The following is a 25,296-nucleotide window of genomic DNA, read 5'->3' as shown; positions in this document are numbered from 1 at the left end:
TATTCATTGGGTATATATCATGTAGATCACCCCCCTCTCATGTAGGCTTTTAGAAAACCTCTCACAACATTGGCGATTGTTCTCACAAGAGGCGACGCATGTATACGTCTGAGTGAGTAGTGACAGAATCGACCTTGTATTGCTCCAAGCAAGAATGGCCAAGATAGAGAGGCTTCCCGGCACTAATGTAGCTAACTTCTTAGAGAAGCGACAGCTGCTTATTGCGATCAACTGCATCGCTGCGCTGGTGTGTATTATACAATATTCCGCGCGCTTTTGTGATAGTTCGCTTACGTCTAACTAACTCGTCATAGTCTATCTTCTTTTTTGGATATGATCAGGGTATGATGTCTGGAGTGAACGGTACGTATAGCAACATGAGGTCTTATAATGCCTTATTATCCCAAACTTCTCCTTCGTGTAAATACAGTAGCTAATACTCAGCAGTAAGTGGGATAACCCTATTATTTCAGCTTGCTCGAGAAAGAATTCAAGCGCTCTAAAAACAGTGGGATTATAAAGCTAACATGGGATATTTTGCTATACTAGAACTCTAAGGACTATATCGATCTCATGGGCCTCGGATATGTCGATCCTGACACAGACGAACCTATTATCACGGACAGTTTACTACAGGGCGGTATCGTCTCCGTCTACTACCTGGGGACTTTAATTGGGTGTCTAGGCGGAGGATGGGTTGGCGATAAAATCGGTAGAATAAAGACTATCGCCTTAGGATCGGTATGGGCCGTTATAGGAGCAAGCTTGCAGTGCTCGGCCATGAATCACAACTGGATGATCTGCGCTCGCGCTGTGAACGGCATCGGAACTGGTATCCTTAATGCCATCGTCCCTGTCTGGTCAGTTATTCCTACGTAGTTGAGCACTTATAACCTTACTTGTCTAATTATATCTAACCTAACTCCTTATCAGGGCGACTGAAACGGCAGAACACACTTCGAGAGGGCAGTTCATCGCTATCGAGTTTACCCTAAACATCTTCGGTGTTGTCGTAGCTTACTGGCTCGAATTCGGCTTGTCGTTCATCGATAATGGCAATTCGGCACTCCGATGGCGATTCCCCATCGCATTCCAAATCATCCCGCTCCTCGTACTCCTAGGAGCGGTCTGGTTCTTCCCGGAATCGCCTCGATGGCTTGCCAAGGTTGGGCGCGTTGAAGAAGCCCGCTTCATCCTGCATCGACTAAGAGGATCGACGGGAGAGGATCTTCAGAGGGCCGAGTCGGAGTTGCACGACATCACTAACATCGTCGCCCTCGAATCCAAAGAGTCTCAAAAGAACTCGTATCTACATATGCTTTTTGGCATCGGCTCGGGCGAGTTGCACACCGGACGACGTGTGCAACTTGTCATCTGGCTGCAGATTATCCAGGAATGGGTTGGTATCGCCGGTGTCACCGTTTACGCGCCTACTATCTTTCGCATAGCCGGCTTCGACACATTTAAGAGCCAGTGGATTAGCGGTCTGAACAACATCTTCTATATGTTCGCTACTCTCGTCTGCGTCTTTACTTTGGATCGTATCGGCCGTAGGTGGACTTTGTACTGGGGTGCTGTCGGTCAAGGAATCGCCATGTTCCTTGCCGGCGCCTTTTCTAAGCTGGGCCAAGATGCGACTGCGAACGGCGAACTGGATAAAGCCAGCTCTTACGGAGCAGCAGCGGCATCTTTCGTATTTATATTCACTTCCGTCTTCGGTGCAACCTGGTTGACGGTGCCTTGGTTATACCCTGCCGAGATCTTTCCTCTCCAGGTCCGAGCAAAGGGGAACGCCTGGGGTGTCGTCGGCTGGTCGATTGGAAACGGATGGCTGACGCTTCTGTGCCCGGTCATGTTTTCGAGTAAGTTTTGTTCTTATTCGAACTTATTATACCTACATCCAACTAAACTGTCCCAGATATTGGTTCCACGACGCTACACATCTTCGGTGCGTGCAACATACTAGCTATTCCAATCGTTTGGGCTCTCTACCCTGAGAGTAACCAGCGGACGCTAGAGGAGATGGACCTCCTTTTTGCAGCACCCACTCCATGGGTTTGGGATGCCGAGAAGACATTTGCGCGACTCAAGGAAGAGCGGCCAGACCTTATTCAGGCTGCTAAAAGAGGCGAGCATGTCGTCGACCCTGAGGCTGGAATCCTAGCGCGCCCCGCAACTCCAAAGAACGAGACGGCTATCCATACGGAAAGCGAGGAAAATGCGTCCCCATAGATAGACTATTATCTCCAACTACAGTGAGGCATGTCACCTTTCGGCACGGTTAATCATGATTTCACCATCTTCTGGCATCTTTAGAGGATCGGTATAAATAAGACGGGTGCTTAAGTATAATAAGGAGAGTGATCCAGAAACACATAGACTCCAGCTGTCTAAGACTAGAATTGGTGAAGAGTATCGATACCCCTGGACTTTAGCGTATAGCCTGAATCAATTATATTTCTACCATTTAAATAATATGTAGTGATATAGTGATGAAACGCCCTTACTTCGTCATCTCTTCTTAGCTGCCCTTGGGCTTGCGTCTTGTACGAAGAAAGCTTCTCATTCTCTGTGCATATAATCATAAGCAGGTATTGATGACACCCTACTCACACCACTCATGACCTAGTCACCTTCCAATGATACTCGACCAAGCCTTTTGCCCTGAAACAAAGATTATTGGTATTAACTCCCAAGGAGTCCTTTGGCCATGGTTATGGCTTTTCGAAGTTAAGTGTATTATGTGTAGCCAGCCCGGAATCTCACATTACCATCCCCATACGGATTAGAGAAAGGGGTATTAAACACTATTTAAGTTCATTAATATCATAACCAGATATTACATGCGCTAAGAGTATAACAGCACGTACCATAGAGCTAGTTGCCATTTAGTCCAGTATCTGATATGCCTATTCAGAAGCAATTCCCTCGCCATTCAGAGCTGCAGCACCCTCAGCAGCCGCCTCGCCTTCGGCCCCGTTGAACCCAATGGCACCATCACCGACTACCAGCGCAGGTGAATAGGCTCCTAGGTTGATATTTAAGGGGGCGCAAATAGAGAGGCCAATGAGCGTGGCGAAGATGATAATAAATGCGGATTTCATATTGCGCTTTTGTTGGATGTAGTCGTAAGTGATAGGCGTGTGGGAAAAGTAGACGACTGGCTCAAGGCGTAAAGATTATAATATGGTGCACCTGTGCACTTCGGAGAAAAGACAAGATATAATCACAAGTGGAAATAAGTTGGGACGAGGACTAGCTACCAATAGAAGAAAGGGGAAGCCATAAAGATGGTGGAGGTATCCGGATTCTTATCATATTCTCCAGATCTCATCTCGATGAACACGCGATTGAACCAACCAGCTATCACACATATTTCCCCTCAAACAGCAATCCAAAAATAGGCATTCGAGTTATACGTTTCGAAGTATCGAGGAGTCTCACACTGTTGTTGAATCTGCCAAGACGCACCGCCAAGGGCCTCAGATCGAGCCAAGCCGTGGGATCGCCGCTGTGTCTGTCGCAGCCCCACGAGTAGTCATACACATGATGTCTGAGAATGGAAACAATCAGTCCGAATACGTTATATACCTAGACCAATTAGGTACCTATATAGAAATGGCGAGGGAAATAAGACCCTAGCTGACGCACTGGTAATTCACCAAGGGACTACGATAACTGCCGTGCTGGTACCGTGGATCTACGTTTCGACCTAATCGCAGTCGTCGAATCAGACAGGCTTGTTCCTGGGTAGCTGATCACAGAGAGACAGTTAGCTTGATGATATTAAGCTAGACAATATGAAGCTAGAGGGCATTATAGCAGTCAGCCGCTTTAGCATTGCCAAGCTGTGTCACTAAGACGTCCTCGGTTGAATATCATACAGCCGAAAATACGTAGGCGTAGCATATTTAACAGCTAAAAGTTACTTCATATCTATCCCCTCGGATAGCCCGTAGTAGAAGATATTTAGTCTTATTAACTACGGGGTTTCTATCCAGTTCTCATAGCAATGACATCTATAGTAGGTAACCAACCTAGAACCTACGTAGATAGTCCTTCAATGAAGCATAATAACTAACCTATATCCCTAGAATACTAAGGGCCTGAGTCCGCTTTCTTCGACCTTTGGTTATACTTACCTCTATACCCATCACACCTATACCTCCCGTTCAGGTTAAAAGGGGTATAGGTAATAGGCCCGTAGTCTAGTCAGTAATATTCTTGAGGCTCATCTCATCACTAGAAGCTTAAAATCATCAGAGACGGGTTGCTATATATTAAGGCTACTTTACATTAGCATTAACATTCCATCAAAGTACCTACCTATGTAGGCCTCGCAACCTCTATATCCAACAAAACCTCCCATCTCAAACCCATTTCTTTCCACCACCTACAAATCCGGCATCTCCTTCAAATAACTCTCCAAACCCTGCAACTCAACCCCCCTCTGCGCATTAAGCGTCCTCTCCATATCCCACGCCACGCCCCTCCCCACAGCCCACACATTCGTATACTTCAGCATCCCATCATCCGGCCTCTCCCTCAACTTCTCCTTCAAGCTCTCCACATCCCACACTTCCCTCGTCCACTCCCCCCCAAACCTCCCCTCCACCAGCTCCGCAACGCGCGCGTACGTCACCGTGTCCCCCGCGATATACACCACCTGCCGCGAGACGTCCCGCGGGTCGTACGCCACCTCCGCTGCCATACGCCCGATATCCGCCGCCGTAGTAAGCGACAGCCGCGCATCCCACGATCCCAAGGCGCGCAGTTTCCGCCGTTGGAGGTCGACGACGCCGAAGGCCGGTAGGAACAGGAAACTCGTGAACAGCCCCGTCGACACGATGATCCAGTCCGTATCCCGCTGCGAGCGCAGCAGCGAGCGCACGCGCAGCTGCTCGTCAAACAAGTCCTGCGCGCTACCACCCCCCACGGCGTCGTAGTCGATGCCCCATTGCCAGGGCAGATACCGCCGCGCCTTAGCTTGCAGGACCGCCTGCGTGAGCTTGACCTGGGTCCCGGGCGGCAGGCCGAAGCCCGAGCAGGAGATTACAGTGTGGTACTTCTTAAACACCCCAGCGAGCTGTTCCGCCGAATCGTTCGCCAGGTCGCCCGCCTCGAAGGCAGCACCTAGGGACTTGAGACGGTCGTTCTGCGTCTTCTTGGTTGGGTCCTGCGAGGAGATGCTTGATTGACGGAGGAAGATGGCGATAGAGCCGCCGTTGCGCTTGGGGTGCGCGACGAGGGACTCCAAGACAGCTGTGCCGAGCTCGCCGGCGCCGATGAGGAGAATAGAGGGGGAAGCGGCCATGTTGGATTTTAGATTTAATCCTGTCCAGGTAAAATATACTAGTTACTTGATACCTAAGTCAACTAGTTACCAGAAGCAACCGACGATTATATATATATGTCAACCGAGTATCACAGCCCCTTTAATACAAGTCAAAGACTCAAAGGAACAAGCTAAACCACGCGCGATGACAAATGAACCCTGCTCGCGGTTAAAAGTTCCAGCATGATTTGAGGTCGAGCTACACGGCTAAGAACCAATCATATTCTGACAATAGGACAATCCTCAGTTTGTAATTAGTAATGCCAGCCTTACCTTCTCCTTATTAGACTGGAGAGTCTCAGGAGATAACGGAGGTTAGACTATTCGACCCGCGGCCCGTCTTGTATGATGATGTATAAACTTGATTAACCCCGAGGGGTCTGGCTTGGCAGGCATAACTGAATCCTAGCTGGTGGAACAGTTTAACTCTGTACGGTCAAGCTTAGCTGATATCTCTATATATCGGGTATTCTTGGGTCGTATTGGATTTGACCTTTTCACGATGTGAAAAGAAGGAAAAAAACAACGTGAAGTAGATAAGACGGTTAAATAGGATATATCTTTAAATTAGAGAAGTAATACTCCCCTCTACGATGTAATTAGATAAATACACAGGTATATATTATTACTCATCGAATGAAGAAAATGAAGTCTCGTGTTTATCCGCTAGCAAATCTATTTGCCATAAGCCAAAGCCCATCGGAAAACACCACCCCTACGTAGTCGCAACACTCACTCATACAATCTGACCCATCCAAGTCTTTCATTCCTAGAGCGTATGTGGATCTTGGGCTACCTCGTACAGCTAACCCTTTCGATAGTGATTAAATTTACTGTCGCTCTAATCCAAGACTCTACCGGCTAGGCTTGAACTGCTCCTGTCCTTCGTCTGCGTCTTCTTCAACGCTTTGCCTAGGCGAACCTCGTTCAAAAAGGCAGCAGGCCTGCCGCCGCCCGAAGGAGCAGCCGGCAAAGCACCTGGAGCTGGAGGCGGTGGTGGAGGGGGAGCACCCATTCCTGGAATCGGCGGTGCGGGTGGCGGTGGCGCCCCGGGAGCCCCGAAATTAGGCATCGGGGGAGGAGGTGGTGGGGGAGCTCCTACACCTGCCTCTGGCATGGGCGGCGGCGGCGGAGGTGCGGCGGGCGACCCCGCAGTCTCTCCGATAGGGGGAGGGCTGAAAGGTGTTGAAGTTACAACTGGCGAAGCTCCGGCAGACTTGTCACCCGTGGCCGATAGTGGTCGAGGAGGACCCATGGAGCCGAAGAGAAGAGAAGCTAGCTGAGCAGCACCGGCGGCTGGACGCTCGTCGTCTGAATCTTCATCATCCTCTTCGTTCCCAGAGCCCCATTCATCGTCTGTGTCTGGTCGCTTTCGAGAAGGAGGCGGTGCCGTTTTGGCCTCCTGGGTTATTCGGAAAAAGGGATTGGTGGACACTTCCGGCTGGGGTGGTGGCGGCGGCGGGGGAACTGGGGCAGGAGCAGCTGGTGCAGCCGCAGGGGGAGCCGCGGAGGACTCCGAGGACTGAGATAACATTCGGCGGTAAGGGTTGCGGCTCTCCGATTCGGAGGGCGGGCTAGCGACGACCGAAGGAGGAGACATGACGGGCGGCGCGGTGGCGGGAGGTGGCGGCGTAGCTTTACGCTCCAGTTCCTGGCTACCGAGCTGACTGCTACCAAGAGTAGGAGTAGATGCTTGAGGGGTGATCTGCTGCGGACCCTCGTCGTCGTCCGAGGAAGAAGAGTCGTCCTCCATCGCTGCGAGTTGCCTTTGAAGTTCAAGTTCTCTTTGGCGTGCAGCTTCGATTTCGGCACGCTGGGCTGCCAGTTTCGCTTCCTTTTCTTTCGCATCAGCCATAGCGGCTTTCTTCTTTTTCTTTTCTTCCTCTTTCTTTAGCTTGCCTTGGCGGACTTGTTCCTCTAAAGCCTTGAGGCGAGCAGAGGCGGCATCGCGTTCGTTGGCGAGTTCTTGCTCCTGTTGTCTGGCCTCATCCCTGTCAAGAGTTAGTCTGAATAACAAATAGAAAATTAGGGTGACATGTTACGTACTCCATTTGCTGGGTAGCTCGCTGTTGCTCTTCGTGCTCTTTGGCGAGACGTTGCTCCTCGGCTTTCCTAGCGCCCTCTTCCTCTTCAGCTCTCTTTGTAGCAGATGCATCTTCATGCTTCCCACCTTTCCTCGAAGGAGGCGGAGGTGGTTTCTTGGTTTCCGTCTTGAGTGCAGGAGTAGGAGGAGCCACGCCTTGCTCCTCGGCAATTCTAGCTTGCCGCTCTTGCTCGCGTCGGGCGTCCTCTTCTTCCGCTTGTCGGCGTTTGGCCGCACGTTCTGCCTTCTCACGTTCCAATTTCTGAGCGGCAGTCTCCCCGGGCTTAGAAGCCGTCTTGATTCCAAGAGCTGCAAGGCGCTCGGCCATACGCTGTTCTGCTTGCTGTTTAATAAACGCGGCCCTCTCCTCTGGGGTTTTATACGATGAGTACGACCCGCCGGCGGGCGCTGGTGACCGGCTGGTTGGTGGCGTGGCAGTGCGGGTTGTTGACGAAGGACTGCCCAAACGAGCTGGCGGTGCTTCTGCTTTAACGGGCTCGGCCGTGGGTGCTCGTCCACCCTTACGATCCTGGGCCCTGACTCGAGCGGCCCGGCTCGAACGTTGCAAGTCGAATATGAAGTCTCGCACCTCATCCTCCACGCCGAGGGCATCTTCCCATCTCCTTTTTTCGTGCTCATTAGCAGCACTCTCGCCGCCTTCTTTGAGGTTCTCTTCGATACCTCGCGAAAATTCACGGACACTCTCCTCTACGTCTCGGACCATACCCTCGTTGATATCCTTTTCGTTTCGAACTTTGAGGCTCTCTTCTTCTAGCCTCTTCGCCGCATCCCCTTCATCATCACCGATGTCTAACTTCTTGCCAGTCAGCGCAGCCGTCCTCTGCTGCATCATGGCCTTAGCTCTAGCCTTGAGACGGTCCGACTCGGTGATCGAGCCGCCCGGTCCAGTGCCGATGATGTTAGAGGCGCTTCCGGGATGCGCTTTCGCGTCTCTGAGTCGGAAGAGTTCAAGCCTAGCTTCAGCAATAGCCTTTTCGGTCTTTCTAACCTGGGAGGCTAGCTCAGGGATCTTATCGGTAAGGTTCTGTAGCTGGCGCTTCAGAGACCTCCTTTCGGCTTCAGAATCGCCACTTGCAAGGGCAGCATCAGGATGGGCGTCAATATCGTCTTGGATTCGCCTAATACGACGGTATAGCTCCTCGGCCTCGCGCCGATCACGTCTATCAAGAATATCATCCTCCTCGGCGGCTGCTTCGTCCTTGAAATCCATGGCATCTAGGAGGACTTGCTTTTCTCGAATCTTCTTCTTTAACTGGTCAATAGAAAGTTCGTCGTTAGACGTAACAGACGAAGGTGACTCTGGCCGGGGGGAGGAATTTCCGATCCTGCGTCGCGCGCTCGACCGGTACCCAACTTGATCGTCGTTATTTTTGAACACGGTCGCATCTTTCCGTCCAGCATTCAACCCAGCATTTCCTTTAAAGGAATGGCTCTTCAAGTAGCTAACTCCCGTCTTCTGGGGAAGTAAAGCGGCGCCTGAGTTCTTGCGGAAATCAGACTCTTGGCTTAGCATGGACTTGATAGTACCAAGTGATTCGGTAAAGTTGCGGGTAGACGGCGGTACGAGCTCGGGTGGTAGCACATTAGGAACGGGATAACCGTTTAGTTTTCTGTAGATTAAGTGCATAGCTACGGCAAACTCGTCAAGGTTGAGTTTGCCCTTGTTTCCGTTGTCGGCGAGGGTCCATATTCGCTCAAGATCCGGCTTCTCGAGACCGCTTTGGCCGAAGATTTCTATCGCCTGATCCCCCCCGATAAAACCTTTACCTAGACCATCCCACGCCCGGAATAATTGGTCGTAGCGGGTCTTCTCGTCCTTAGTAATGGCCCACGGAATCACTGCGTTACCGGATAAGCCGGCAGTAGTATAATTCTGCTGCTCGCGACCTGCCTGCGGCATCATTCGGGCCTGTAGCGCGTCGATATTAGGAAGTCCGGTTGCTGGGGCGTTGACTAGGCCCCATTGGCCGGGCATTCCAGTCGGCTGCGCATTGAGAGGAAGTGCGCTGGCGGGAGACAACCCTCCAGGAAAGCCCGTAGGCATAGGTGGCATAGGTGGCATAGGTCCGTTGTACCCGGTCGGTTGCGGGTTATTCAGGCCTCCTGGAAACCCAGTCTGCTGTGGCTGGATTCCTTGACCAGGGAATCCCGTCATCTGCGTCTGGAGTAACTGGGAGTTAGATGACATGGGCTGAGGATGCTGAATCGTCGGTGGCGTGGCAGTATTCTGCCTGGTGAAATCTGCGGTATTTGCCGCACCAGAGCTAGCAGCTTCTTCCGCGATACTAAAGTTGATTATATCGACCATACTCGATACTTCATTCTTGATATTATCCGGTAGACTTCCAGGGAGCGTTTTACCCACAAGCTTCAAATTGCAGAGGTACATAGCTAGCGCAAATTCGGGGAAGTGTAGTTCGCCAGATCGAGTGGTATCCGAAAGAGTCCTATCCAGAGGTTAGATAATTGCCAATTAGAAAGCTGATGGTAGTATACTATACCATATATGTGACAGAGAATCTCCATCAAGTCTCGATCGCAGTAATAGGTCCCGGGCCTTCTCTCCAGACATCGTCGACCCGTCACCCACAGCCGATTTAAACAGCGTCTCAAACTTGGCCTGATCTTGGGCTGTGATAAAGGATAACCTAATGTTCGGTATCTTGTTTGTAGGCTTATGAGCCCCTCGACCCGCCGCCAGCGACTCGGACGCGCCACCGGTCTTGAACGAAGCAGCCATCGCGCTGAAGCCTGTCGGTTGAGGATTGATTGCTGGTGCCGGGGCAGATAACTGGGACGGGGCTTGCGAAGCGGCTGCTGGCGCGAATGAGCTTTGGGGCTGTTGCTGGTTGAATTGGGCCTGAAATTGGGAGGGTATCTGCGGTACTGGCGGAGCGCCCGTCTGGAAGTTTTGCTGCTGAGGAGCTTGACCGGGAAACCCGGTGAACTGAGGCTGGAGATTTGGCATAGGGGGTTGTTGCGGCATTCCCTGAGGCATTCCCGTCTGTTGGGGTTGTATGCCTTGCGCACCAGGGAAACCTGTATACTGCTGGGTTAAGGGGGCCTGCCCATATCCCGTCGGCTGCGGTGCGAATGGACTCGGCTGCTGCTGCCCCGGCTGTTGCTGTTGGGGTTGTTGGCCTGGAACACCGTACGAGTTGCCATACTGCTGGCCGGGTCGCAGGCTGTTGCCGCCCATGAACGAATTAGAATTGGAATACATATTGATCCGATTATCTCTAGACTGAAAATGGTGTTGCTAAAGGAAGTGCTAGAGGAACAGACTAGAGAGGTCCTAAGGACCTAATAGTGCTGCTCGATGATGATGATGTTAAAGAAGTAAGAAAGCCTGTAGAAAGTCTGTGGATTGGAAATATGTTCAATTGTTGTAGATGACGAAGCAGCCGAAGCAAGCAGCTGCTAATCAAACGGGACAAGGAGTGGCTTGGCATAATTTAGGCGCACGACCGCTAAACGCGAACCAGCAACAGGCTTCAATATTGGCTCAAAACTCAATGGCTGGGTGTACGTACCTATCAAGTGGATTTTTATATGCAGATCTCACGTGCGTATGTACCTAATGTATTCCGTCCCCACGTACATAAGGTATTCAGAGCTTATGTATAGGAGGTAGACATATAATTGCATTCAAAATTTATTCACGGCTTAACCTGTGTTACGTACTGTATGAATATCAACCTAAGCGATCAGTTGACGACCAGGTAGATTTATGTTCGTCTGCTTTAGCTATTCTTTTGCCCCGTATTTACTACTTTATCGTCTGCATTATACTACCACCCCTATTACTTGAATAGCTAAGTTACACACATCTCCTTTTACCACCTAAAGCTGTACTGCCTCCTTCATCAACTTTCCCCAGTGGCACCTGTCATAATGTAGACTTTGTCTCCTGGCTATCGGCTCTTTTAATTACTGCTTCTTACTGGGCAGCCGAAGTAGGGAATTGGTCGGCATTCTTCTTGGCCCACGCCCCGAAATCGATCTTCGAGGCGGCCTTCTTTAGAGCACCAGTTAGACCGAACTGGGTTGGGATACCCTCAACCCGGTGAGTCGAGTTCAGGTTCTTGACTAGAACAATCTGGTAGCAAGTAGCAGTGCCCTGTCGAGAAGCGATAGTTGAGGACGCAAGGAAGTATTCCCAGATCTATTTCGACTTGTTAGCCACACAATATACATCCCGAGGGCTAGTTCATGGCAAACTTACGCGGAACCATCTCTTTCCATACTTAGCTTCAACCTTCTCGCGGTTGGCCAACCAGTTCCTATACCAGCGCCACAGAGTTGCGGAATAGTGCACACCGATCGTGTCGAGTCCCTTGATTTCCCACCCGGCACCTTCCAGTCCGCTAATGAAGAAGTCGAGAGGAGTTGACGCGTCGGCACCGGGGAAGACATATTTGTTCATGAATAAGCCCCAGATAAGATCCTCGTATTGCCAAGGCTTTCGAAGACCAGCAATCTGTAGGAAGAAAACTCCATCATCGTCGAGCATATCGTAGACCTGCTTCAAGAAGGTACCGAACTTACGAACACCAACGTGCTCAGCCATCTCCAGACATGTGATCTTCTTGTATCCGCCCTGGGGCACCGGGATATCTCGGTAATCCATGCAGAGAATCTTGCTCTGTTCCTCAGGAATGCCAACGTTGCGCAGAGCCTTGTTACCCCACGCAGTTTGGTTGCGGCCGAGAGTAACACCAGTAGCATGGGCACCGTAGTTGACACTTGCGAATCGTGCGAGGGTACCCCAACCGCAACCGATATCGAGCAGCGACTCGCCTTCCTTCAAGTCGATCTTCTCGCAAACAATAGCTAGCTTGTTGTCCTGAAGTTGCTCCAAGGTCTCCTCGGTGTTGATGTCCGAAATAATACCAGAAGTGTAGATCATACGTGGGCCCAAAAACCACCCGTAGAAGTCGTCACCACGATCGTAATGGTCACGAACCTGTTCCTCATCTTGGTGGAGTTAGCCGGCGGTTATTCTTAGCAGTTAATGCCTGTAATATCTTACCTTGACTCCGAGTGTGCATGATAACCTCAGGGATCATGCCGAACAAGAAGTACTTGCAGAGACCCCAGGTAAATCGGAAGCTTGCCCAATCATGTCTGTATTCCATAACTTCGAGGCAATCACCGTTGAAGTCGACATCACCATCGAAGTACATTTCGTAGAAGGTCTCTAGGGGGATCTTGTTCTTGCCATGATACTTGAGCTTATCAGATTGCTTCTTGAAAGTGAGGTAGTGTTCGATCGGCCGTCCGGGGTATCTGGCTTTCTCGTTCCTTCGAGGACTTATAGAAGAGATAGTGAGCCAGAAACCAGCAAGAATAGGGATGCTGGTGAACAAGGCGAAGAATATAGCAGTCTTTAGACCACCTCCGACTTTCCATGACATCCAAAGAGGGACACCGCCCATCAAAGAGAATAGCAGGACATTAGAGAAGGTGTCAGAACCAGCCGAATCCGCGGGGAGAGGTGCATTTTTAATGGATGGGTACTAGAAAGATAATGTTAGCTTCCGGAATGCTTCTATAAGACGAGTTTACCGAATCCGTGGATTCCGATATGAAAAGATAATAACAAAAAGAAAAGAAAAGACCTACCGATGTAGTTGGCACACCGCAGTCCTCAAACTTTTCGAAGGTAGGAGTGGGAGCTTTGGGAGTTTCGATGAATTCGAACTCGGATTCGCTCCCATTGACACTATGAGGTTTTGACATAGTGAAAGGTTGCAAAGCCAATGAGGGCCGGGAAAGACTTTGCGATAACCTTCTTTGTGTCTTGAAGAGTTGGAAGAAGAATTTGTGGGAAAAGCTTGAGGTAGTTCAGAGTATTTCTTGCCCCTTCCCACTTTCACAGACCGCCCTCCTTCCTGCATGTCCAAACCCGATAACCAACCCGATAACCCTTTTCACGAATTGGCGTCTCTAATTGGCGGAAAACTCTAAGCTAGAACCACAGTAGATGCCGTTCCGTTGTAATCATAGTGGGGTTGGCCACGACTTAGAGCTCCAACGGTGTGAAAAACCCCCACTTACCTTTACGATCCAGCGGTCCAGGTACTAGGTTATCCCCACTACTGAGCTAACGCTAAGCTTCCAAAAATTGAATAGGGGTCAACACCTAGGTAGGATGCATCTACATGTAAGATACATCTAGGATACACACAGGTGTTTGACCAGGAAAGCAAACATAGCCACGTTGATTTCTACATTGGAAGTAATACCATCTCAGCTACTAGCTAAATTTGATAGGCAAGGTATACCCTTAAACAAATACTCTCAGACTCTTATTTCTGCACAAGACCTGGCAGAAAATAACATTACGAAGTACATAAAACCCACCTCTCAAAATCTAGTACCTTGGCGTAAAGGCCACGTTGTTCTGTAGAGCCCATTCAAGGCACTACTATGTATGATACCGATAACGCACTGGAATCTGCAACTTGTCCTTATGTAGTAAGGCATGACTCGTACAGACACAGTACCGAGGCAGAGCTACCGCTCTAGGATTAAACGACGTTGAATCGTGAACAACCCGCCCGGTAATAGGAGACAACATCCGTCGTTGTCTCGTAAATATATCAAAAGAGCCTGTAGCTCACGCATACGTGTGGTAGCTGGAACACTCCGTACCACCAGGGTTCGATATCGTACAAGATAATAGCCAGGGATCGACCGGGGGATAATACAAAAAGCGATGTCCACAAGACGGTTTACCACCTAGGACTACACCGACAATAACGTTGTAGTTCTAAGTCAAATACGGCGACTTAAAGGCAATCGTGTCCTCAAGGCCTTAGATCGCCGCCATGCTATTTAGGTGTCATTCCGCTTTGACTATACCAACAATTCATTATAGGTCCCGGAAGAGCCTCGTTGATGTGTTGAGCACCAATTTGGTGGAAACTGGTACTGTGAATAGCTCAACAATTCTAGTCTCAACCATGTCTAGTTCCCCTACGTCAGTATCACATCGAACAGTATGTATTAAGGCGTATTAAATAGTTTAACAGAGGGTGTATTACAACCTCTAATTTGATCTGGCACGACACCTACTCAAACGATAATCGGGTCACCAGCGGTCCTAGTCGACGGAAGATATTCGGCGAGTATCTCATCCCGAGTGGCAAATCCCGTACGTGGTGTTATGTTCTGTGCATTAACGGACCCAGCCTAAGAAATCCAACATTCACCAATAATGGGAAGTCGTGTTGTAGATATAGGAACGAGGCGATATTGTGTAGTCAGTATAGCGTGGTACGCTGAGTAGCCGCCGGTATTCCATTCGATCGAACTGACTAGTCATTAGCCAGCTCTTTCAGCGCCTGTAACTGCGTTCGGAATGTCTATGGCTATCCCGGTCTCGATCACGATGATGACTATGGCCGTAATCTCGTCGCTCGCGTTCGCGTTCAGACTTGTAGCTATCACCACGGCGATCATCACGGTCTCGCCTCTCCTTTTCTTTATCCCTCCTATACTCATTAAGACGGGGTCTGTGTTCACGATGCCCGTGTTTTCGAGCCAACTCTCCCTTCCTAATCTCTTCATCCTCCTTAGAACCAAGTCCCATCAGATTTGGCCGCTTTTTGACTTCTTTTGGCTTCGCACCGCGCTCCTCGCCGTTCCAACCCATTCCGCGTAGCATGGCCGCTCCAAATTCGCCCTCAGGTATCTGATCGTACTCGTCTATGGTCGATACCTCTGCAGCTTCTTCCATTCTACGACGGTAAGCATCTTGTTCCGAAAGCGTCGTGGGTGTGCTATGGCTTGATTTGCCTTCGATAACGAGGTCCTTCGTAAATTTTCGTTTCTTGCCCAAGAGAGCATCTATAGCATCGGTATCTTCGTTCGCAGGAACTTCAGATTCATCGCTGGGATGGACTACTCCACGGTCGGCTGTTGTAGACCCTTCGTCTCTTGACGGACTCTCATCTGGATTGTCAGGATCATCTTGTACTGGTTTCTTCGTCACGGTAAGACCCCATTTGATTTGCTTGTCCTGGTCGGCCGGATCTCTTTCTGCAGAGTCGCCAGATTCCGCCCGCCTTGATGGTAAACTGTCCCTGGTGCTCTTCTGGGATTTCAACTCAGCCTTCCAGTCACGGTTCTTGTGGCCGGTTATCACGTAGGGTGCGTTGGCGCGTCCCGATTTGTCCGTCTTCAGATTTCGCCTCTTAGCTTCAGATTCAGATACATCATCACCAATAGTTGTGATTACTTCGTGTCGAGCTTCGTCGTCGCTCCCGGAATCGGAATCATGGCTGAGAACGTGTGGTCGCTGACGTTTGCCTAATGTTGATGGCGGCTGGGAATGTGCTTGTTTCTTAGCTCCGTTGACAGACTTCGAGGATGACGATGTACCAAATTTAATCGCTATGCGCGGAGCTGGTTCAGTCATTTTGTTTGATCCAAACAGCCGTATGAGGCGGGGCAAGAAATATAGCTGTTTGGTACCGATACGCGAAGGCTAATAAGGTAGCGAAGAGTTGTTGTTTTATTGTTTAGTATGTAGCTGGCGACGTAAATCTAAGGCGAAGTTGTACATTGGGTAGACCTTCCGGAGGTAGCATTCCATCAGGCGGCGGGTCAAATGTGGCTAAAAGCCATAAATTTCCAATCCAGCTTGGATTATCTAATAAAGTGTGGCTCACCCCATATGCATTCACCCGTGGACCTTGGACCCCAAAGATAAACGAAGTACAACCTACCTAGTTACATAGTGTAATACATGTATTTCCTCATAACTTAACGCAACTCTAAATCTTTCAAACAAATGGAACATGATATTAAAGAAACAAAATATCGGGCGCATATAATATACTATGGTCAGAGGGCTCTGGTGGATACTAAGCGACTATCTAAGTCCTGATAGATAGGTAGGTAGGTACCTAGGTATTGAAGTGCATTTGATACATTAGGTACATGTAGTAATAGGAACAAACACGTTGAACGCCTTACACATACGTGTACCTACCTCCTAATGTATAAGGTTGATAGGTACCTTCCAAGTTGCATACGTGGATGAGGAGAGCAGGAGGGGCAAACAAATTTGTATACATATAGGGCTTATAGAAGGTGCGTTAGGGAACTTAGGTACTAGCAATAGCACTCGGCAGAATGGGTCAGCACTGTATGTCGGTCTAGCCAGGCCTATCAGAACGCCCCTGTGCACTGAAGTGGTCGGTACCATAGGCTACTATAGGCTTCATCTGCGAAAAGGAAAATAAAAAAATCAATCCAAGAGACTTCCTGTCCATGATCGCGAAGATAGAATTCAATTAATACAACACAACGCCATCATTTCCATCACTCAATAATATCGGATTCATCTCCAGCGGTACCATTAAGCCTGGAGAGCCATCCGTTTTCATGTAAAACGGATGTCGCGGTGGTCGATGCTATGACTGAGGTCGTGCCCGCCGACCGCACGAAGCTTCTGCAATCAAAGCGGGCAGAATGCAGGTCAGTTATATATTCGGATGAGTAGAGCTAATTGATCCGATACTCATGATATATATTTTTATAGTGCTATCGCTCGTTCGAGGAAGAGAAAGCTCTGCGTTCTGTATGCGGTCGCCACGACTCCGGATGGCCTCCCACAACGAAGCTTCGCCGATCCAGACGCGCCACCAGCTAATGCTGCCGAGTTGAGTTTTCTTGAAGGTTGCGATATCTTACAGTATGTTTAAATATCGCGTCCTTTTATTATTTATATATTCTATCTCCGATCGCGTTTGGGCAGTTGGGAATTAGAAATATTTGGTGGATTTGATATCAAGGCCTTGAAAACATTCGTCGTCTACCTAATGGTATTTATTTGTTCATGTTGCTAATTACTAATTTTATAAATTAGAGGAAGAAAATTAAACGAGTTAAATATTCCTACGCGACTTCGAGTTCGATCCGAATACCCTCCACTTACCCGACCCGGCGAGACTTTCATCACAAGCGAAAATGCTCATCAGAATAGGAAGAAAGATGTTGCCGCTATCGTGCGACCCGTTATGGCACTGCCTTCGATACAGTCGCGACCAGGAATTGGTGATAGCCAAACGAATCTTCCTTCCACTCTACCAGCATCCATACCAGCATCCAGTCCCGGATTGAAGCAGCATCAGCCAATTTGGCCCATCCAATCTTCCGGACGACCTATAAGATCAGATCCTCTCACTCCGTTACCAAATGATTTATCTAAACCTAGGTTTCCGTCTGGTGAACATGTAGAGCATCTACCCGCGAACGATAGGCCTGATGGAATCCCCAAGGTTCCAATAAGTCATGCTGCGACCTCCGTTAATCTTCCTCAACCACAAGTAGTTCAAACTCTTATGAATGAGCAGCGACAGCAGCACCAGCACCAACAACAACCACTACAGCACCCACAGCAACAATACCACCAGCAGCAACAACAACAGCAGCAGCAGCAACTTCAGCAGAAGCCGCAACAGACACCGCAACATACGGGCACGCATTTAGGAGGTACTCACAATGGCGAGCCGATGGATATTGACCCTGTCCCAGCTACGAAGCTTGAAGAGAAGGTGGCTGTGGCTCGCTCGGTTTCTCAGGTCGACGGCAGGGACGGAGTTGATGACGCATCCTCAAGTTCAACAACACCAATTCTTTCCAGTACAAGGAACAACGTAGATGCAGCTCGTGAAAGTGTGCCACTTGCGGACAGTACAGAGGCTAAGCTGGCGGGAATGAAAGATGTGGCGTCGATGAGACAAAATCCATTGAGCTTAACGCCCTCAGAGCCGATCGTGGCTGGAACATCCGAAAACATTCCGAACCGAGTCAAAGACCAACCGCTGCCAACACCCACCATTGTAACAACAACGGAGCTACCAACTAATACAAACCCAAAAGTTGATTCGATACAACCGCTAAACCCCCCGTTATCTACTAGGCAACCTGGGAAGCCTGTGACCACAAGCTTCGAGCAGACTACGAGTAGTTTCCATACTATTTCACAACTGCCCGTGCAGCAGCCTCCTAACAATGATTCCTTTGCTTTTCCGACTACGGATACGAGGAACGAGAAACCGCCGACTGACACAAGCGCAACTGCTGCCGGGTTTACGAACGGCGTTGTTCAGGTTGAAAGCAAGAACGAAGTCATGGAGAAAGAAGTTTCGGTGGCGCCTGTTGACTCGGCTCCGATTACACCGCAACTCGACTCTGAAGGAACTCAACGTTCCCCTCAACCAACGCAATCTCATCAGCCTATTCGAGAGCGAAGTAGCAGCCCTACGGGGGTTGCTCGACAGAAGCCGGTTTCTGAGATCCTTAGCGAACCGCCGAGGAGGTCGAGAAAATCCCCATCCGATCATACAGCATTGGTGACACCAACAACGTCTCAGTCGTCTCGACAGCATTCGCAAAGCCTTTCCGAAAGGTCTAAGCTTATAGAGAAAAGTAAACGGTCAACAGTAGTGTTCGGTAGACAGACTAAACCTACAGGAGACTCGGATAAAACACTAGTTCAGAATCAGCAGAAGGTTGGGCAGATAGCTAGTGATGACTACTTTACTCCCCTGTTTGTCCAAGCGTTTGCCTCGAACTCTAAATGGATGAGACCCCTGGACCAGATTTTACACCAGGCCCATAAGACATTGTCAACGCCTGATTCTTACACTCAGATACTTGATAATCAAGCTTGCAAGGTCCTTAAGAGGGTTTATCACTTGCAACATCATAACAAGTGGTCTTTACGCCAACCAAAACGTTGCCCTGAGCCCACGCGCCAACCATGTCACTGGGATGTTTTACTCAAAGAGATGAAATGGATGAGAACTGATTTCCGTGAAGAGCGAAAATGGAAGATGGCAGCCGCCCGGAACCTTGCTTATGCTTGTGCCGAATGGGTGTCAGCTCCTATAGAAGATCGCAAAGCCCTCCAGGTAGATGCCATCATACCTCCTAGGGTGTCAGCCGATGCTGGAGAAGTCATTATGGGTGATGCGCATATCCCCCAGAGTTCGGATAGCCAACCGACGCCGGACCTTATTCCATCCGCGGACATGGATTCCCCGATGGAGCCAGACGATGAGCCTCGTGAGGACATTCTCGACACAGTAGCTCCATCAGCTATATTCGCTCTAGAAAATGACGATATAGTGTTTGCATTACATCAGTCTCCTACCGCGGATCGGCTACTTGAAGAACTGCCTATTTACGGATCGCCGTTGAAAGTCCCCAAGTCCGACCTCACTGCGCCAGAGTACGACCCCGATGCCTCATGGAGACGCCCCGCACTGCCACTAAGCAAATTCGTGGAGGGCCGAATGGAACTCACGCCGATTGAGCCGCCAAAGAAGCGAAGCCGGTACAATTATGCACAGGAGGACGACGAGGATGATGGGGTCGTGTTCGGTCAGCTAAACAACAGCCAACCTCGACTAGAGCCAGAAAGCCCCGACGTGGCGCTCTTTCGGCCTGAGAATAAAAGTTTCAGAGATAGACTGCACGCTGGGCATCAATTCCGCCCGCCTAACGAGCATTCTATGCCTTTCCAGTCGTTTTATGAGTGCCGTAGCCCTTCCCAATGGATACAGTCCGAGGATGATGAACTGAAGGGCCTCGTCCGTGAGTATTCTTATAATTGGTCTCTAATATCTAGCATACTCTCCTCCAAGTCCTTATTCAGCTCCGGGGCTGAAAGGCGGACACCATGGGAATGTTTTGAACGCTGGGTTATGCTCGAGGGACTTCCTCACGACATGCAGAAAACACAGTATTTCAAGCTATGGCAGGGCAGAATTGAATCGTCACAGCAAGTTATCCGGCAGCATCAAAACGCGATGCAACAACAAGCGCAGCAGCAGCAGCAACAGCAAGCTAACTCTAATGGTCCCGTCACACCGATCCCTAAGAGGCGGTACAACGTTCCATTGAAGGTAGAGAGGCGGCGTAACCAGAAACACCTGACGATGATAGACGCGATGAGAAAGCTTGCAAAGAAACGTGAGACGGCCATACAAAAACAGCAGCATGCCGCTTCTCTCGCAGCTACGAGAAAGCCAAACGAAACACCCCAGCAAAGAGCCCCGACCAAGACCCCAAGAGAATATAGTATCATGCGATTCGAAAGAGATCAAGCAATGGCCGAGAGGTTGGCGGAGAGGATGGCACAACAGCAGCGTCACGAGGCCCAGCGCAGAGTATGAATCTCCCTTTTCCTATCCTAGGAATATTGACCGAATGACACTAACATACGTACTTAGGCTGCCCTTCAAAGAGCACAGCAAGGACAGGTTGCACAGATGGCAGCCGCCCAGAATGTGAATCAGCTCCCGCAGAACAATCCTCAGATGGCAGCCTCTCATCCTCATGCGGCTATGGCTCGTGTCGGTGCTCCTAATCAAATTCCGATGAACAGTCAAGGTCGTCCGCGAATGCCCATGCATGCCACTCCAAATGGTACCGGAGCCTCCAATCACATGAGCGGCGGTCTCGTTCCTCCTATGCAGATGAATGGCACCTCTCAAGTGCAGATGCCTACAGTTAATGGCCAGTCGCGGATGGCGATGCCCACCGCACAGCCAGACATTCAGCTCTTGATGCAAGCGCAGCAGATTTCCGAGCAACAGCGACGCTCGGTACAGATGCGGCAGCAACAGCAACAACATCAGCAACAATCTCAGACTCCGCAAGGAAGCATGCCTTTGCAAAATTCGCCCCCCGCTATGCGTGCTGCCGCGATGAGCGGATTGAACCAGAAAAGCTACCTTACCAATGCCCAGGCCCAAGCAATGATGGCCCAATTCAACAACGGAAATGGTTCAGGAATGTCAACCCCTCCCGCACCGGGTCTTCCCATGGCGTCCCAAGCAGGGTCGCCGCGACCAAACGCGACAATGTCTCAACCGACGCATCAGACATACGTCTCGCAGCTGCAGCATATCGAGAATCAGATCAGACAGCAACATCCCAATACGCCACAGGATATGGTCCGTGAGATGGCAAGGCAGCTGCTAAATACCCGCCACAATAACCACAACCTTGCACAGTCTGCGATGAACGCTGCTGCGGGAGGTACAGGACATGCCGCTGCTGCTAATGGGCCACACCAATATGCTCAGCTACTTAGGGCTCAGCAACAGCAACAAGCCGCCGCCGCCGCCGCCGCAGCGCAGGCCCAACAGGCACAAGCTCAAGCTCAAGCTCAAGCTCAAGCCCAACACGGAGCACAACAACAGCATCAGCGGAACTCGAGCGGAAGCGCGACACCAACACCGTCTGTACCTAAGTAGGCTCACGATGCACCATGTCATTCGTCCAACGCGGTGCCCGTTGATCTGTTCGAGAGTACAGAGGCATGATGTTGCTAAACAGAGTTCGCCTCATTTTCTGAGAGGTACAAGATAGCGATAATGTTTCGATATCCTCGGCTTTTTCAGTTTTAGACTCATCATACCTGTCTCGACAGACCTTAACCTTGGAAGATTTCGAGATTGCCTAGGTAGTGATCGAATCCTCACCAGAAGAGGCTCTGAGCCTACCAATTTACGACTGGTAGCAGATTTCAATAGGATTATCCTGCCGTCGCATCGCTGCGGTGTATCAGAACCTTGCTATACCCGTTTATTGGGGGGTCGTCGTGTCGATATTTACATGAGCCCACGTCTTATCCCGAGTCCTAAGATTAGGCCATTCCTGTCACTTGAGTCGACAGGAATTCGAAGTCGACACTATACCAAGATGTTCCAAGCTTATAGCCAGAGGGTATAGCGCCAATAGCCATGCGGGGAAGCAAGCCGGGTTTCAGAACTCGGCCGCCCTCGATTATCAGCGTCTGGGTTCTGTAAATAATAACTGCTGTCTTGGCCAGTAGAGGCATCTTAAGCAGATAGCGTTCACGTATGAAAAAAAGAATCACAATTTAAGACAAACGATGCAGTAATATAATGACATGTCATCTAAGTGCTATGCCCTTCAGAATAGTTTGTCATAGATCCCTTTATTTTATTTTATGTTAAAATATGTTAAAATATGTATATAAGCAGCATCTACATATGTACATAGGCAGTACGTGTAAGTACCTAATCGATTTAGCTATCCAGATATATCCCACTTTATCTATTATTCTCCACTTTATTTTTTCCCTTATCATGGATCGATTCTCTTCAGTGTCCAAATTTTCTTGCGAAACTCAACTGTCGAAGCTAGCTCAAATCGAAAACACAGCAGAATGGGCAAACGAAAGCGGACAGACGCCCCTACTAACGGGACCAAAACCCAGGAATTAACTATTCTTAAGAAACCCAAAACCACCGAGTCGTTACCAGCAGAGAGAGAGAGCTCTTCCCCATTGACGATCCAGGTTGTTACGGGATCTTATGATCGAATTCTCCACGGATTGACGGCTACTATCTCGGCAGACGACCAGGTCGAGTTTGCTGACACCTTTCTATTCAATGCGCACAGCTCCGCGATACGATGTATAGCACTCTCGCCCCCCTCGGCACCAGAACCGGGCAGGCTGCAAAAGGTCATGCTGGCCTCGGGTAGCAGCGACGAGCGTATCAACGTCTATAACATCTCGGCGCATCCGCCCAGCCTCAAAGACCAAGGCGCCTTATCCTCCGTCATGCCTCGAAAGACATTAGAGAACCCCAAGAATCGGGAGATTGGAACACTATTACACCATTCATCTACGATCACCAAGTTATCTTTTCCTACGAAATCCAAACTCATCTCCGCCTCCGAAGACTCTACCATAGCTGTCACGAGGACGAGGGATTGGTCCCTACTGTCAACTATCAAAGTCCCCGTACCGAAGCCTCTGGGTCGGCCGAGCGGCGATACGGCAGCGCTAGGTGCGACGCCGGCCGGTGTTAACGACTTCGCCGTACACCCGAGCATGAAACTTATGATCAGCGTGAGCAGAGGCGAGAGATCTATGCGATTGTGGAATTTAATGACGGCTAAGAAGGCCGGCGTGCTTAATTTTAACCGAGACATGCTACAAGAAGTAGGAGAAGGGAAGCATGCGCTAGGGGAGGGCAGGAAAGTAGTCTGGGGTAGCACCGAGGACGGTGATGAATTCTGCGTAGGGTTTGACAGGGACGCACTAGTGCTAGGCATGGACAGCACGCCAAAATGCAGGGTTATGCCAGAACCGAGGAAAAAGATACACGAGCTCTGCTACGTCACAATAGACGGCGGAAACGATTCGTCGCTGCTTGCCGTGTCGACCGAGGACGGGAAAATCATGTTCTTCTCTACGAAGAGCCAGGATCTCACGCCGGGCAAATCGTCTACGGAAGGAAAGGGAAAGACGACGCTGCCAGTAGCCAAGTTGATTGCGGAGCTTGGCGGGAAGGAAGCCGGGGTTTCGGGACGTATTAAAGACTTCAGCATCGTAAAAGCCCCAGGGAAAGACGGGGCAGGCAGTTTGTTCATAGCTGCGGGTAGCAGCGACGGAAAGCTTCGCGTCTTCAAGCTCGCCGTCGAGGAGCTCAAGGAGGCGAAGGCTACGAAGACGGTGGGCAAGCTGCTCGGCACTTACGAGACCCAGAACAGGATAACGTGTGTGGAGGCATTTGCGATGATACCCCGGCCGGAGGGCGTGGAGGATAGCGAGGATGAGACGGAGGATATGTCGGATGAAGATGAGAACGAAGATGAAAAAGACGATGAAGATGATGATGAGGATTAAGACGGAAGTAATGAATTAAAAGCTTATGAATAATAGCTGCGGAAAAGCTCGAACTATCATCAAGACCAGTAATAGTTGTGTTACAATATCCATTCCCATGAACTATATATCAGCACCTAAGGTAGTTTTAAGAGGCATGTAAGCCCATCTAGATCTATTATCGCTACCGAGAAGAACAGCACTTACCTGGAGATGAGCATATCCATATCAAAAATCAGCTGGTTCTCATCTTCTATGTCAATCTATGGTAAAGTCAGATGATATGCGCAAACCATCCGGAATGAATGCGTGGTTCGATTATAGGGGTAATTAAGCCTTTGTCTTCACATGTTCGAACATACGATTTCTTTCATCTGTTTTTATGAGCTCACAGGCCCATCAACATCACGTGCTGTGTTATCAGAAAATAAGTACCGTGTAATATGTAATATCTACAATACAGTATAGGACGTTTCTGGGTTGATGCCGGCTGAAACCTCGATCCTTTGCAGCGACGCAAGGTGGGTTGTATCGCATAAAACGGCTAGCCGAGGTGACCATTGAAGCGGGTCGGGGATTCATTCATTCAGGACAAAGAGCTTGCTTCGATGCCGTGGTACAATACGATTCTTATGTCTCGGCCGTGTTACAATGCCAACTCGCATGAGGTGCGGTTTTCAATGGCATCTGTGGGATTTGCAGATGAAAGATGCACGATGGTGTCACAAAATGCTGGATGCGTGCATGTTGCGGGGTAGCAACGGCATCTGCCAACCAACCAGCGGAATCTAGCTCGATTTTGCGGATTTCGCATTGTACAAAATAGACGAAAGGCGAAGTCACGATGGACGGAGCATGTGATTCTAAGTCGAACCAAGGGGGTTTTAGAGGAGGTAATGTATTTAAATAGGTACCTATTGTATCTAGGTACTTCTTAGCCCCTCAGCCCCTATGTACATGAAATACATATGGAAATCACTAGTCGACAAAGTCAAACAGCTACTTCCAGAGGAAGACCCCGAGAAAACACACCAGTAGCAAGGCCCATCTTTCCCCTAAAAAGACTAGTAGATAATACGGAATGTAGCTAATAGTTAGAACCTGCATCACTAGAGGCTCATCCACGAAACTTTAACTACTTCAATAGGTCGGAAGTTTTTAAGTGCTGATAGGGAGGTCAGCACCAAA

At 49.6% G+C, this 25,296-nt stretch overlaps 7 protein-coding genes across 7 annotated transcripts; 3 read left to right on the top strand and 4 right to left on the bottom strand.

The window, feature by feature from the left end:
- The first annotated feature begins 21 nt into the window (after positions 1-21).
- F5Y00DRAFT_244434 (general substrate transporter) lies at positions 22-2,464 on the top strand. The gene is made up of 5 exons (XM_048008824.1): positions 22-247; positions 315-362; positions 550-860; positions 934-1,862; positions 1,919-2,464. Exons 1-5 carry the CDS (start codon positions 155-157, stop codon positions 2,230-2,232), a joined length of 1,695 nt encoding a protein of 564 aa, XP_047862172.1. The 5' UTR covers positions 22-154; the 3' UTR covers positions 2,233-2,464.
- A 1,792-nt stretch (positions 2,465-4,256) lies between these two features.
- Positions 4,257-5,696, bottom strand: F5Y00DRAFT_244433 (isoflavone reductase family protein). The gene has a single exon (XM_048008823.1). The coding sequence runs from the start codon at positions 5,312-5,314 to the stop codon at positions 4,394-4,396; it is 921 nt and encodes a 306-aa protein (XP_047862171.1). The 5' UTR covers positions 5,315-5,696; the 3' UTR covers positions 4,257-4,393.
- A 172-nt stretch (positions 5,697-5,868) lies between these two features.
- Positions 5,869-10,866, bottom strand: F5Y00DRAFT_244432 (uncharacterized protein). The gene is made up of 3 exons (XM_048008822.1): positions 9,941-10,866; positions 7,382-9,886; positions 5,869-7,326 (listed from the first exon to the last, which is right to left on the bottom strand). The coding sequence occupies exons 1-3, from the start codon at positions 10,660-10,662 to the stop codon at positions 6,177-6,179; spliced, it is 4,377 nt and encodes a 1,458-aa protein (XP_047862170.1). The 5' UTR covers positions 10,663-10,866; the 3' UTR covers positions 5,869-6,176.
- A 223-nt stretch (positions 10,867-11,089) lies between these two features.
- F5Y00DRAFT_244430 (S-adenosyl-L-methionine-dependent methyltransferase) lies at positions 11,090-13,307 on the bottom strand. Its single transcript, XM_048008821.1, has 4 exons — positions 13,065-13,307; positions 12,472-12,958; positions 11,665-12,416; positions 11,090-11,604 (listed from the first exon to the last, which is right to left on the bottom strand). The coding sequence occupies exons 1-4, from the start codon at positions 13,179-13,181 to the stop codon at positions 11,380-11,382; spliced, it is 1,581 nt and encodes a 526-aa protein (XP_047862169.1). The 5' UTR covers positions 13,182-13,307; the 3' UTR covers positions 11,090-11,379.
- Positions 13,308-14,623: 1,316 nt separating this feature from the next.
- On the bottom strand, positions 14,624-16,154 carry F5Y00DRAFT_148066 (DExH-box splicing factor binding site-domain-containing protein). Its single transcript, XM_048004477.1, has one exon. It carries the CDS (start codon positions 15,862-15,864, stop codon positions 14,782-14,784), a length of 1,083 nt encoding a protein of 360 aa, XP_047862168.1. The 5' UTR covers positions 15,865-16,154; the 3' UTR covers positions 14,624-14,781.
- Positions 16,155-16,761: 607 nt separating this feature from the next.
- Positions 16,762-21,917, top strand: F5Y00DRAFT_148023 (uncharacterized protein). Its single transcript, XM_048004475.1, has 4 exons — positions 16,762-16,928; positions 16,993-17,145; positions 17,320-20,629; positions 20,693-21,917. Exons 1-4 carry the CDS (start codon positions 16,867-16,869, stop codon positions 21,719-21,721), a joined length of 4,554 nt encoding a protein of 1,517 aa, XP_047862167.1. The 5' UTR covers positions 16,762-16,866; the 3' UTR covers positions 21,722-21,917.
- Positions 21,918-22,370: 453 nt separating this feature from the next.
- On the top strand, positions 22,371-24,442 carry F5Y00DRAFT_148025 (WD40 repeat-like protein). Its single transcript, XM_048004476.1, has one exon. The coding sequence runs from the start codon at positions 22,660-22,662 to the stop codon at positions 24,127-24,129; it is 1,470 nt and encodes a 489-aa protein (XP_047862166.1). The 5' UTR covers positions 22,371-22,659; the 3' UTR covers positions 24,130-24,442.
- The last annotated feature ends 854 nt before the right edge of the window (positions 24,443-25,296 follow it).

Source organism: Daldinia vernicosa (assembly GCF_022497035.1).
Source record: "Daldinia vernicosa strain CBS 139.73 unplaced genomic scaffold F5Y00scaffold_46, whole genome shotgun sequence".
NCBI classification, from domain to species: Eukaryota; Fungi; Ascomycota; class Sordariomycetes; order Xylariales; family Hypoxylaceae; genus Daldinia; species Daldinia vernicosa.
Note: the sequence above shows the minus strand (reverse complement) of the source record. Positions and strands in the feature narration are given on the sequence as shown.

Coding starts and splice junctions, on each gene's coding strand:
- F5Y00DRAFT_244432 (XM_048008822.1), bottom strand. CDS start 10,662: ATGTATTCCAATTCTAATTCGTTCATGGGCGGCAACAGCCTGCGACCC. Junction 9,887..9,940: donor GATTCTCTGTCACATATATG/GTATAGTATACT, acceptor ACCTCTGGATAG/GACTCTTTCGGATACCACTC. Junction 7,327..7,381: donor CGAGCTACCCAGCAAATGGA/GTACGTAACATG, acceptor AACTCTTGACAG/GGATGAGGCCAGACAACAGG.
- F5Y00DRAFT_148023 (XM_048004475.1), top strand. CDS start 16,867: ATGACTGAGGTCGTGCCCGCCGACCGCACGAAGCTTCTGCAATCAAAG. Junction 16,929..16,992: donor TCAAAGCGGGCAGAATGCAG/GTCAGTTATATA, acceptor ATATTTTTATAG/TGCTATCGCTCGTTCGAGGA. Junction 17,146..17,319: donor GAAGGTTGCGATATCTTACA/GTATGTTTAAAT, acceptor TTTATAAATTAG/AGGAAGAAAATTAAACGAGT.
- F5Y00DRAFT_148066 (XM_048004477.1), bottom strand. CDS start 15,864: ATGACTGAACCAGCTCCGCGCATAGCGATTAAATTTGGTACATCGTCA.
- F5Y00DRAFT_244433 (XM_048008823.1), bottom strand. CDS start 5,314: ATGGCCGCTTCCCCCTCTATTCTCCTCATCGGCGCCGGCGAGCTCGGC.
- F5Y00DRAFT_244430 (XM_048008821.1), bottom strand. CDS start 13,181: ATGTCAAAACCTCATAGTGTCAATGGGAGCGAATCCGAGTTCGAATTC. Junction 12,417..12,471: donor CATGCACACTCGGAGTCAAG/GTAAGATATTAC, acceptor AACTCCACCAAG/ATGAGGAACAGGTTCGTGAC. Junction 11,605..11,664: donor ATGGAAAGAGATGGTTCCGC/GTAAGTTTGCCA, acceptor AAGTCGAAATAG/ATCTGGGAATACTTCCTTGC.
- F5Y00DRAFT_244434 (XM_048008824.1), top strand. CDS start 155: ATGGCCAAGATAGAGAGGCTTCCCGGCACTAATGTAGCTAACTTCTTA. Junction 363..549: donor GTATGATGTCTGGAGTGAAC/GGTACGTATAGC, acceptor TTGCTATACTAG/AACTCTAAGGACTATATCGA. Junction 861..933: donor AATGCCATCGTCCCTGTCTG/GTCAGTTATTCC, acceptor ACTCCTTATCAG/GGCGACTGAAACGGCAGAAC.
- F5Y00DRAFT_148025 (XM_048004476.1), top strand. CDS start 22,660: ATGGGCAAACGAAAGCGGACAGACGCCCCTACTAACGGGACCAAAACC.